We start from the raw sequence: 13,300 nt of genomic DNA, 5'->3' as shown, positions 1-13,300 counted from the left end.
ATGGCATTATTCAAGCAGTTAAAATCTTTGGTTTAAATCCAACAATAAAATGTCAGCATGTAATACATGACATATTAATTATCTGGCTTGCCTAATATACCAACAGATTTCAATGACATTGAACGGCAATTCAAATTTCGTCACCAGCTAATAGAAAATTATCTCCATCTGGTCCAAAATGATAACATAAGTTATAGAAAATACTTGAAAATAGGTAAAAATGTTGCACCAACATTTTGATGGGGAAAAATTAACACCAGGAAGGAGAACCGCCATTACATCATCAAATGTGAGCTAAAATATCCCCTGAAAGCCTTTTTATGTTTGTTTGCATGAAAGGCCTCTCCGACTGAAAATGTGAGCGCTCAAAACTTCCGAAAAAATCTATTTTTCACTTTTTTATTGTCCGATTGCATTGTATCCACCTTTCTTTTCATTGCTTGATAATCATTTTATCTCATTTAATTACTCATTTATTTCACTGAACTATTTTGTATTTTTAAGTATTGAATAAATATAATTCGTAAATAATATAAATATAATTTCGTAGTGTGTATCACATTATTTGATCCCTAAGTCTATATTTAAAATAGCTAAATGTCATTTTAATAAATGTATTCAGTGCATGAATTCACAGAATCGTTATTTAGCCAACTTCCAAAAATCGATTTATATACATTATTTTAAATTAGTGACATCTTGGATTAGTGAAATGACACATTAGCTAAAATAACATGCTGTCACCTCTTTCACTAGGAAAGTATGTGACAAGTATTACTTTATTTGACCCCAGGTATATAGGCATTGGGTGGTTTTATATTTCAATCACCTTTTCACAAGTGACATATCACAATATTTACCTCAGGTATTGAATGCCATATTTTTTTCACAAGTGAATTATGTGACAAATATCACAATATTTGAATCCTATGCATATATGCATTGAATAGTGCCACGTTTTTGTGATTGCTACATTTCGTTCCATGTCTAATTATGTGCACGTTGCCTCGTAGTGAATATATATAACACATGAGAGGCTTGAGGTTAAAGCACTGAACTTGCCCAATCATAGTAGACAAAACTGACTCTTTTTCCAAATACACAATGGCATGTATATGAGATGCATACTAGTATCACCAGCGGAGAGGTAAGTTTCCGTAACATTATAATTCATGTGCTTTCCCCACCCTGTACTATTTTCCATATGCAATGTGTGATTATCTAATTTGTCCTTCATATCTCTTATCCATTTTTTAAGTATATCAGCATTTCTAAGCATCTAATGAGATTCTATTACCATATATAGTCATTCAATATGCCTGCCATATCACAAGTCTAGTATCATTGCATAGATTTTCCTAAATGCAGCTGTCCACAAGATATTAGAGTTATGCATTTCCCTAAGACCATAAATGCCTTCAGTATAGTAATGGTTATCTCCCTCTCCAATAGTGTTCGAGATGTTGAAGATATACATATTAAATGAGTTCTATGAATATATATGTTGGCATTTTTCCTTGTCCAGTTGATTCAATATAGCGTTAGTTCCATGTCTCAGTCTCCAATTGTGCTTCACATATTAGAGACATTCATATCGAATGGGTTCTATGACTGTATATGGTCTTCGAATCAGTTTTTCTTTACGAATACAATTTGTCTTGTTAAATGCTTTCAATATAACTTTGGTTCCACGTTTGTACATAAAATAGGACGTCTTGAAAACCTAATAATAATATACATTTGGCCAACATTTCTTCAAGCAGTATCTGCTTGACAAAATCTTGAAAAACCTTTGTGTTTGTCATCACTGACAATTTTATTATCCATATTCTATATTTGCGACTAAAGAAAAACAAATTAATAGAAACCACACATCAATCGTCTATCCTCGGAGCATGCTTCAGATGGCCATTGCGTCTCATTGTTTACAAACAAGCGTCTACCCATGAGCCTTTGCGATTTTAGTGTGTGTTGCTATCGTCGCTTGGAACTCAATTCCCGCGCGTGCGCAAGTGAGGACCCCCTCGCTTTAACCAATACACGTCATGTTGATCATATATTCGAGTATATTACAATGCCAACAAGGATGGGCAAGCAGGTGATTGACAGCCATAGTGAAGAAGCTTTTTGCAAACTACACGGGATGCAGTATCTGGTGTTTTCATCAGATCAACTTACATGATCATAATAATGTATCTCATGTGCAGTCAGAGTGAACTATTACTTCAAAAACAAAGATACTGGAGACAAAACAATCATCTCGATATTACAAGACATCTACAGTGTTATTTTTGAGTATTTAAAATCGCCAGTCAATACTGCAACAATATATACATCCGCTATGAACCCGTAAAACCTGTGATATACTTTTACATCAATTTTACGGGCATCTTCGCCAGGCAAGGACCATTTATTTGGCCGAAACCTCAACATTAACCCTTGGCAGATTTTACTACGATTTACTGTATGTCACAAGCCCTCAGGCGATTATAAAATTTACTTATTTGCATCAGAACTCGCGGGCAAGTCGATATGTTGATATGAGTTTCGACAGTTTTGCCAGGTTAGTAAAACACGGTTTGCACAAATATTCCATCGTCTTTATCCACTTATCCACTGGCAATTGTAAACGTTTGAATAGCAAATTTTGGAAACGTTTCAACGAATATAGACCTTCTGTTCCTGACTCGGTGAATCAGTGCAAAGCCAACACGCCGCCATTATTAAATCTGTGATGACCACGGACGTTCACATTTATGATACAGCAACGCTGATTGGTGGCACCAGCTCCATGGCAAATGACTCAATTCTACTGCAATTCTACAGCTTTTCCTTACACGATCACGCACGGGTTCGTGGGCCGGCTATGAATGGCAGGCTTAGGCGTAACTGTGCGATTTGGATGATGTTTTACAGAGAAATCATATAACACAATGTATCGAATCTCTAGATTGTACAACTCTAAACGTTATCCAAGCAAATTTAAAAAGCCATTACATCATATTTACAAAAACCATCAAAGTGATACACCTTGCAAATAATAGTTTTCTTCATTCAACTATACTCCTATTGGCCATATTATCACAGGTGATCTGTATATTGTGCAACACGATGATCTGTAAACGATAACAATACAATACAATACAATACAATACAATACAATTTTATAACGGCGTGTGGACTAAAATTGTGTAAAAATACCTGACACTGTCAAAATGATTCGAAGCCAAGTTCATCTGCTTTTTCACCACCAAAGATATATTTAAAAAATACTGCAATATTATATTTTCCAGTTGTATTAATCGAATGTGGTTATTACAGAACCCAAATAAGTTTTCTTTCTGTTATTTCTGCTATCAAAATTTTTCACTTTCCGCACTTTTTACTCACGTCATATGACAAAATAATGCTTGAAAAATATCATCCACCAAGCTTTTTGTTCACAAAATGGTTCACCACGATACAAGCCTAGTATCAGATTGCTAAGCAAAATCGTCAATATGCTTGAATACGTGACTGACAAGATACTTTAGGTGTCATGTCTTTCAAAAAAGCAGTGCAATAGAAGCTAATTGTGCTCCTCTGAGACAGATTTATGTCTTTATTCATATGAGCTATTGAAACTTGTGAAAGACGCAGGAAGACAAGTCATTCAATTTCACCTTCAGGTATATTGATAATGTACAATGTACACTTTTTTTTTTAGCTCCGCTGTCGACTTTGTCGAGCGGAGCTTATCATATGAGTGATTGTCCGTCGTCGTCCGTCGTTCAAGTCAATGTTTTACTTTTTCGACTTCTTCTTGAAAACTACAGGCCTGAATGCTTTGGTACTTGGTGTATATGTACCTTGGGTAGACCTCTCTTAAGTTTGTTCGTTTCATGTTGATATCTTCAATTCTCTAATTTTGGTGAATATTTTTGTCATTTTTAGTAAAAAGTGATATTTTCGATTTCTTAAAAACCGCAAGTCCAATTGCTTTGATATTACATATATAGGTACTACATGTGGACCTCTCTCTGATTTGTTCATTTTGTAATGATATCTTTAATTCTCTAATTTTGGTGAATATTTTTTTCATTTTTGGTAAAAAACGATATTTTCGACTACTTGTTAAAAACCGCAAGTCCGATTGCATTTATATTACATTTATAGGTACTACATGTGGACCTCTATCAGATTTGTTCATTTTGTAATATCTTTAATTCTCTAATTTTGCTGAATATTTTTGTCATTTATCGTAAAAAGTGATATTTTTGAATTCTTGTTGAAAACAGCAAGTCCCATTGCTTGATACCATACATATTGTTCATTTTCTAATGATATCTTCTGTTCTTTAATTGAAATGTGCATTGCTAACAGCGGAGCTATCTCAGCCGAGAGGCTGCTTGTTTATACATCCACTTGAATCTTGAATCAAAGAAACTACAAAATCAAGATAGTCGATCTCATATCTTGATCTTGGTGTATACATTTTTTTGACATCTTTTACAATATGAGACGAATCGTTGTGAAACTCCTATTTATTTAGGTAGAGTGATTTGTTTAGAGTGTCACCGGAAACGTGGGGCATATAAAAATGATTATGAGATTATTTGTGTTATCTGACCACTAACATGAACAGTGCTAAAATTCATATTGGTTTATCAAATTTGGCGTTATGAAATAAAATCATAGCGTAATTGGTACACTAAATGCAGGGCGGGCAAAGGGAGGTTGAATAATGTTTTGGCTATCATTAGTTATTGGAGGTAAATTGACTTTGTGAAAAGGTATAACATTAGTGAAAATTGTGTAGGAGATCGATACATCCTGAAAAATTTTCGGTAAATTGCAGATACCCAGAACAAGACATGCTTGACTGTTGCAAGACTGATTCGTTCCTTGGAGTGTGACTACTTTGTTCAAGACGTGTGTAGATGTTGGGCTTGATTACTTCTGTTCGAAGAGTTGACTTTGTGCTGTACAAAGAGAGGTGACGTTTGAATTGATATAATCATTGCGTGGAATCAATATGCATGTCTGCTGCAATTACTACATAAGAAAATACAAGCTGCCGTGACAATACTAGACCGGGTGACAGTGACAAATGTTGCACTCAAATTTGAATATCTAGAAAATGTCGTCGACGGCCATATTTGTTAACTACATTATCTGATATCTTGTAAACGGCACACGATGTGGTGCAATAGTGAAAAAAATGGCTATATTGTCATAGTTTGAGTAACTCCCAAAGCTTTTAGCTTTGTTGACATTATGCTCGTCATGTCAGTAAAACTGAACATTAGTATAATTTCATATTATGTGTATACAACATACTGACAATGCTACATATAATTCTAGCAATGGTTTGGGCAACTGTATTTCCAATTATATTAATATTAATGTTCATTTTTAGACCCTCAACAATTTGGGTGGGGGGGGGGTAAATTACCCTTATTCCTTTGCAATGTACCGATATAATTACCACCAATGTGTTAAAGGGCCATTAGCGGCGTTGTCAAGCTTTTTTTTTCGTATTTTTCTTATATTGAGCTTTTTTTCACCATCATAGCGACGAGAGAGCTATAAACTGTGATGGGCAGCAAACAAATTATCAACGTGTTACAAACGCACAAATATCAAGTTAAATTTATTTCGGGACGTCCCGATAAATGCCGTAAAAAATGGTGAATAATCTGAGAGCATGCGCAGTACCATCTCAGAAAAAAATGGCAGATCAGACTGGGCACAGTCACTCTACTAGTCCTAGTAGAGTGACTGTGGACTGGGTGTAGGAAGCGCGGTCGCCGAACTGTGAGCGAATCTGCGAAAAAACGATGACAGACTAGCAAGAATGCGACAAAGATTTATCTTGGCCAAGAGGTTGACAGATGGATTGCCATAAAATTGGAGCATTCTCTTGGTTCAGACGCAAATGTAGCCAAGTTTTTAATCGCTGGGTGAGTTGTGTTCAATGTGTTATCGCGTAGTACAATACATGGGTTATGTATCCTCCGTTTATATCCTTGTGTAGCGCATTTTTCTGGGAAAGTTTGGCATATGTATAGTTTATTTTTTAGGCCAGAATATAATAATACCGTAAGTGTGAGCAGCTTGTAATATTATATGTTGAAACGTAAAAAAAATCCATCGGCGCCATGCGTTGTAGTTTGTATATAAGGTGATATTCATTCATTGTGACAGAACCGTACATGAATTCAAATGATTGGGTATGAAAAACTTTCAAGTGACTATATTGAATTTAGTTTATCGGAAATAGCCACAACGGATTTAGGAATCATGTATGACGCATTGTAACAAGTTTTATTTTATATTCTCAAAGACGGAACGCAACAGGAAGTCAGTAGAAACAACAGATTTGTTTCGTTTATAATAGCGTGGGGGAAAGTTGGTTAGCATGGGGCACAACAGAGGTGTTAATCCGAAAATTCATTGTCTATTCTTGTTTGTGATTGGTCCTGGCAACATTTGGGGGATCATGACGTAACCCCGGGCGTAACTCCGTCTTTGAGAATTATTGTTCTGTTGTGCCTTGGTAAGCAAATAGTTATTTAGATAACATTGTTCATTTCTTTGTTACCTTAGCCATGGAGCTAAAAAAATGTTTTAGCTCAATGCCTTAACACATGTGGATGAGTGTATTATTAGCATTATTCCATCTATAAGTTGTTTGAAATTGTTTACTGACAAATTGTTTTCATTTTATTTTATCTACCAGTTTTTTCAATTTTATTTTTTTAATTTTTTTTAAACTCATTGTCATGCTTTAGATAGTAATTTTTTGAGAATTTGTATGTTTAATTTTAAATATGTGTTTTAGTGTAACCATATTAACTCCTGAGGAATGTTAAGTGTTTCAATAAACAATAAAGCTGGCCTGAATAGTCATGTTAGCACTGTGAGACGCATCCTACTTATTTTAAAGATAGACAGTACTGATAAAATATTGTTTAAACATGTGATGTCATCATTTGGCAGAAACAGAGCACTTCCTGTTGTTCAACTCATTGAGCTCCATGTTCAACTGAAACCAAAATTAGCATATCTATAGCAAAGGGATATAGTCATAGATACTATAAGAAGGAAAATTTAGGTATATTTGATTATCTACCCTGAATTACAAGACAAAACAAACATGTTATCCAGGCCAGGGTTAAAAAAGTATTGTACTTCAATGTATTCATTTTGTTGTATATTTGTGCATTTATGAGTTGGATGCGAGATGTTTTTAGAGAAACATGTACAAAAGGGATACTTTGCAGAATATGTATTTCACAATTTTCTATGGTGAAACAATCATTAGCCTTCGCAGACGAAGTCTGCCGAAGGCTTATAGATTGGGTTCTGTCCGTCCGTCCGTCTTTTACCTCTTACAGCTCTGTCCAATTTTTTTCCAAATTGGTGCAAATGTATATCTCATACATATGCACGCCAAGTATTTTTTTGATTCGCCAAAGTTTCATTGTGTTTTCTGTGATTTTCAACATTTTACCAGTACAAATGCCGAAATTTGCCGGAAAAAAACGAGTTTTAACGACATCTCGCAAGAGAACTGGCATACCGTATTGCGCATGCGCCAGTCTAACCGCTGAGGAAATCGGTGGCGATTTCGTCTGAGGATATTGTATTTCAGGACTGTATCTTTCTTTGCACAAGGCTTACATACATTAAATTCTATCTCAAAGGTAAGAAACTGTGCTTATGGTATTTATTATGAACTTTGATTTATCCTTTTGTGTCCTGACTTTAGTGAGAAACTAGCGATCGCACAGTTTCACATTTTGCCAGAAAAACAGTCCTGCTATTAGTTCAAGAACTGGTTATGAAACGTGTAAGTCGAAAGTCTATCTCGTCATTTAGGAGGCTTGGGAATAACGTTTGGCATATAAAATACTGGAATAATAAAAACGTAAAAATTTAGAACACGCTGATCGTGATTCTGTTATGTACGATTGCTATTTCCGGTGTTCATTGGCAACTGTAGCAGATTGAAACTTGGTTTCGTGACGACATATTAGACTAGAATTATCGAGAAAACACAACCGACCGTGACTGCTTGAAAGCAATGATGAAATTGAAAAGTACTGTAATTCAATATCAATGAATCTATCATCACTTTTAAATTACCTTTGAAGTAAATATGATACCCGAGTGCGTTATTGCACTCGTGACCGGGACCTCCATGCTCCATGCGGTGTTGAAGTTTATCGGTAAATCAAACCTCTGTCAACAGAGACACATTTTCCCAATCAGCTATTTATTTCGGTACTGAAGTCAGGGTGGCAATTTCAATGTTTAGCTACCATAATTTATCTCCATTATGAGCAGGAAAATAAATTACGGACCTAGATTGAGATGGATTTAACGGCGACCATGTTTTTAAGGGATATGTGAAATAATATTAGGGAGGGGTCAAATTCACTTAATCCTCAATTTTAATGATGTTGACTTAATAGTCATAATTTTTTTTTCAAAACTACGAATATTATTTTATATAATATTTTAATACAACTACAATATTTTAATTAGTATGCAAATTAATATGCAAATTAGCAGCCGATCTGAGACAATGCAATCCAGTTCAAAGGAAATTTGACATACACTTAGGTTACATGATCACTACCTCTGCTGATTATTTTTTTATGCACTTCTATCTGCTTTTATATTAAATGTATTTTTTTGTATTTTTCTCAATAGTTTTTTTTTTTATTTCTTTTGATAGCTTGGCATCCATTTGGTTCAGCTCAAGTGAAATTTTCGGCACAAGTACTATGGCTTTTTGCACATTCTTAATATTTTATTTTTGCAGAATCCTGTGAATATTAATTTGACAATTTTGTAGAGTGGAAACTGTTGAATTAGTTCATCCTAGACTTTGGTAGAACATGTTTAAAATAGTACAGTGTGAACTGCAATTTCTTTCTGGCTGGTATAAATTTATTAAGTAATATTTTTTTGTACTAAAAAGACTCAAATATCTTTTTTAATTAAATCTAACAGCCAAAGGGAGCACATATGCTACAGCCTCTGCTTACTTTGGACTAAATGTTCTTTTTTTTCAGGTGCAGAGCCAGATTTCTTTCTCAGAAAGCAAAGGCACTGGAACTACATGTCGTAGGTCCTCTTTTTTTTACTTTGAGAAGTTCTGTCAACCAAAGCATAAATATGTGTTTTCTCTGTACATGAAATTTCACACGATTTGTTAATATTAATGTATGATAATAAAAACTTGATAATATTCTTCTGAATGTTTGCACTTTATTTGTATCATTGTCGTATGAGAAGTAATCTTATCCTTATTCGAGATATTGAAACTAATCCAGGGCCACAAACTAGTTTATCCAAACAGACACAACACTGACTCTACATATTTGCAGATCTGATTTGTATACTTCCTTGTCATTTTACCTGTTGTACTGGTTTGGTGCTATCTGGTTTCCTTGCTGAGAATAATGCTGACCTGGATGGAGAGTGCTATAAACTTGAAAATGCCCTAGAAATCATGTTTGCCAATTTATGTCCATGCAACTTTAGAATGACAACTAGCGAAGGCAGTGTCATTCATGACTTGTTTCTATGTATTTTGTTTTACTACTAGGTGCTCATAATTATATTTCCCACATAATAAAAAATATGACCAATGTAACGGGACACATACAAAAGATGTGAGACACCGACTAATGGCTAAACAGTTCTGACTTTTTAATTATGTGTTTATTCTCTTGCTGCAGGTATCATGCTAGTAAGACTGTACCCTCAACATCAGCTGCAGGTCCCAGTACTGCCAGTGTTCAAACTATGCAGCTACAGGAAACAACAGAATTTTTTGGAAAAACGGCTGTTGAATTTTAAAGGTATGATTCTTGCTATCATGTCTTATTTACTATATTCACTTCTAGACAATGTCAGAAAATGTGCGTTCTATTCATGTTTTTGTATGTACAGTGGTAACGGGTTATGCTATTTTTGCATGATTTAATACTGTTTAATTTTTACTTGGTCAGATGAGATACCATTCTAAGGAGTCTGTTATCCCTTCATCGTCCACTCCAGGCCCGAGTAAAACTGTTCCTATACTAAGAACTCCGGAAGTGTCAGAAATATCTTCTGCTGAATCTGAAAAGTGATTTTCTTCTCAAAAATTATATCAATATTTTCTGTGTAGTTTCATATATTGTCATCTTCATGTATGTATTATATCTTATGAAATACAGACTTGTATTGTTATTTCATATTTTAGGAGTGTTGTTGTGTCTTGGATTGACCAGATGGATCAAACTGCTAAACAGAGCTCTAAAGATTCAAGGAAAACAAAAACAAAACATTTTTATTTTTTATAACACTTCCCCCTGTGGCAAAGTATATCACAACAGTTGAACAATTACAAGATCCATGCTCACCCCCCCACTTTTGGAACATTTATATTTTCAGGGTCACGTTTGATTAAGCACACATACTCTTTGAAATTCTTAATACTAAGAGTACATCACATTGACACATTGCATCCAAACACTTTCCATTTATTTACATTGGATGCAAAAGTGCTGTCACACAATGGAAATGGAGTTCCATCACTGAATACAAACATTCTTCATAGGGTTATCATGAGAATACAACAAAGTATGCACTCGGGTAGTACAAGGTTGCATCAATTTCATCTATGTCAGTCGGTATGATTGCTGTATTGCCTTTGTTTATACTTTGCTGTATTCTTGTGATAATTTCATAATATAAGTAAACACTGTTGAATTATTAACTGTTTGGAGAAATAACGTTTACACATTTATTTTTTTTAGGTATCATAGGTGCTACAAAAAAAAGACACTTAGATACTCTGTAAAACCAATCAGGGTACAAAAGACATATCCCCACATCACACAGTTGATGAAATCAGTTGTGGTGAAGAGGTTTACATGGAATGCAACAAAATAAAGAGCTGGAACCCCAAGATCCAAGAAGAATATCACTGCATCCTACTCCACTTAGTCCACCTCCAACTGCTACTCTTGTTGAACAAAAAAATTTCAAGACGCACATAATTATACCAGTCTACCAGGCAGAAACCCTGTGAATTGCATGTTAGCATCCATTTATCCCTGATGCTCTAAACACAACAGCTAGGTATTACCAGTCTGTCACCAACACCATGTCTACCATGTGTCCATAATGTGTACTGCATATATGCTGCATGACAATTTGCCTTGTTTATATCATCGTAGTCATCCAGTACTAAAATATCTGTGATAGTACCGCGCCAAAGCAAGTACAGCTTCATCAAGGACAATTAGTTCAAAATCCTGAAAGAAGAAGTGTATTTCAGCTTAAAATATATTTTACAATGTTCGCTTGTTTTTGGTTCCTGTTTGGAGTGGCCAAAGTTGTTGCTGTGTTTTAGCTTTAAGAACCACTTGTAGCATGATTTCATGCAAAAGTATTTTTGGAAAACCCTTTCATATGAACCTTGTATATTTTTATTGTTAGTAAGCAATTTACTAAAATTATTCCCACAGCAGTAGGGTCTACATGAAGTACCGGTAACACGGTACCCTGTTCTCAATGTGACCAGAAACACTATTTCATTTGTTACTTTGTAGCAGTTATGTAGCACTTTTGATGTACAATACATGTTTATGAAAAATGATAAAACATGACTCACTGTGCATGTATAACACAGAAAGAAATCATGCCTATTTGAAACTCTGTGATACTCACTGGCCAGGTTGTAGTGCACTGTGAAGGCTGTCGCATGTAGCATACATTTTCCCTCTCTGTAAGCATCTCTTGACAATTGCTACAGACACACCAGCTGGGTTTTTGAGAGTCTGGGGATGGATGATATCCACCTGGATGTGGCACAACTGGTAACAAAAGATTAAACATCAAGCCTGGATGTACCTCCACCACTTAAATCTTTAATTTTTCCCCATGTCATTTCATCAATTATAGTCTGAAACACAAGTGAAATAAAACAACTTTTTAATTATATGCAAGACTTGCAAAACTGTAGGCAAAACCATTATTTTTATAGCCACTGTTCTCATTTGCCAATGGCCTCTGTCACCTATTTAGAGAATGGAATGATCTGCTTATCAATAACCTGTCAATAGGTTTTCCTTCTCATTGTGAGCTAAAATTTTATCTCCTATGTTTGCATATCCACTATTGCTCAATGCTTTCATGTAACACTCAAACTATAGGAACACACAAAATGAAATGAAATCCTTTTTAACTATGGTTATTTTAAAATGTGTATATGTTTAAAAAACAATGCAGATGGCAGAGTAAACAAAAGTTGTTAGCATATATTTATGTTTGTACGGTTGTAGCTTGTACATGCGTTTCTGCCAGTTTTCTTGCCACAGCTTGTTTGACCACTTAGCCTGTGCTACGAATGCTTAATTAATGTTGTACACAAGTTAGGTAATTTTCATAAATGAATAATCTTATGTTCAAGGTTTTTTTATGACTTTCTTTGATTGCTTGTTCACTCCTAAATGTTTACAGTTTTTATGTATTACTACACTGGGTTTTATGAAGGCAAACATTTATAAAACATTTATCCAGAAAGATCCTTGCACTTCATTCCAATTCAAAGAAGATGATTTCATTTGCTGTAGAAACCATTTGGTAATGCCAATACCCCTTGAATCTTGGCTATGAATGCAAAGTGAATTTCAAATCAAAATCAGTCTGCACTTTGTTGGGTTATTTTTTTTATATTTTGTGGCAGCTTAAGTACACATTGAAATTGCATTTGCCAAATAAAATATATGTTTCTGTCTGCGAAAATATACTCACTCGTATTCTGTTCTTTTTTTGAAGAAGAAGAAGCCTCAAAGCATCATGAGCATCTCTCACAGTTTGGCCTTGCCCTCTACAACGTCCACCTCTTCCCCTTCCACGGCTACGACCTCTATCTCTACGCCCTCTTCTACATGGAACTGGCTCACTTTCACTATTTGTTGTGTCCAGAGAACTGCTTGATGCCTGTAGAAAATGCAGTAGTAATTGTTTAAACCATCTGACCATTTTTTGAGGTAATACTGAACAGATGATTCTCTGAAATCAAGCAGCCTGTCGGCTGAGACATGTCCACTGCTAGCAATGCACATTTCAATTAAAGAACTTAAGATATCATTAGAAAATGAACAATATGTATAGTAGCAAAGCAATCGGACTTGCTGTTTTCAACAAGAAAATATCACTTTCCACCAAAAATGACAAAAATATTCATCAAAATTAGATAATTGAATATATCATCGTGAAATGAACAAATCTGAGAGAGGTTCACATGTAG

General features: G+C 34.8%; 1 protein-coding gene and 1 long non-coding RNA gene across 2 annotated transcripts; one reads left to right on the top strand and one right to left on the bottom strand.

Annotated features, from left to right (window-relative positions):
* The first annotated feature begins 7,570 nt into the window (after positions 1-7,570).
* LOC144349436 (uncharacterized) lies at positions 7,571-9,251 on the top strand. The gene is made up of 2 exons (XR_014926774.1): positions 7,571-7,688; positions 9,066-9,251. It is a non-coding gene; the product is annotated as an uncharacterized LOC144349436 (long non-coding RNA).
* A 2,114-nt stretch (positions 9,252-11,365) lies between these two features.
* On the bottom strand, positions 11,366-13,032 carry LOC146732749 (uncharacterized). Its single transcript, XM_085491935.1, has 2 exons — positions 12,802-13,032; positions 11,366-11,950 (listed from the first exon to the last, which is right to left on the bottom strand). Exons 1-2 carry the CDS (start codon positions 13,030-13,032, stop codon positions 11,876-11,878), a joined length of 306 nt encoding a protein of 101 aa, XP_085348061.1. The 3' UTR covers positions 11,366-11,875.
* Between the last annotated feature and the right edge of the window lie 268 nt (positions 13,033-13,300).

Source organism: Saccoglossus kowalevskii, chromosome 17 (assembly GCF_978046115.1).
Source record: "Saccoglossus kowalevskii chromosome 17, keSacKowa6.1, whole genome shotgun sequence".
Lineage (NCBI taxonomy): Eukaryota > Metazoa > Hemichordata > Enteropneusta > Harrimaniidae > Saccoglossus > Saccoglossus kowalevskii.
This window is presented reverse-complemented; position numbering and strand designations above follow the sequence as displayed.

What these genes read in the sequence shown, in the direction of transcription:
- LOC146732749 (XM_085491935.1), bottom strand. Translation starts at nt 13,032, where the DNA reads ATGGTCAGATGGTTTAAACAATTACTACTGCATTTTCTACAGGCATCA. An exon ending in AAAAAAAGAACAGAATACGA is followed by an intron (nt 11,951 to 12,801) that starts GTGAGTATATTT and finishes CTTGTGTTTCAG; the next exon opens with ACTATAATTGATGAAATGAC.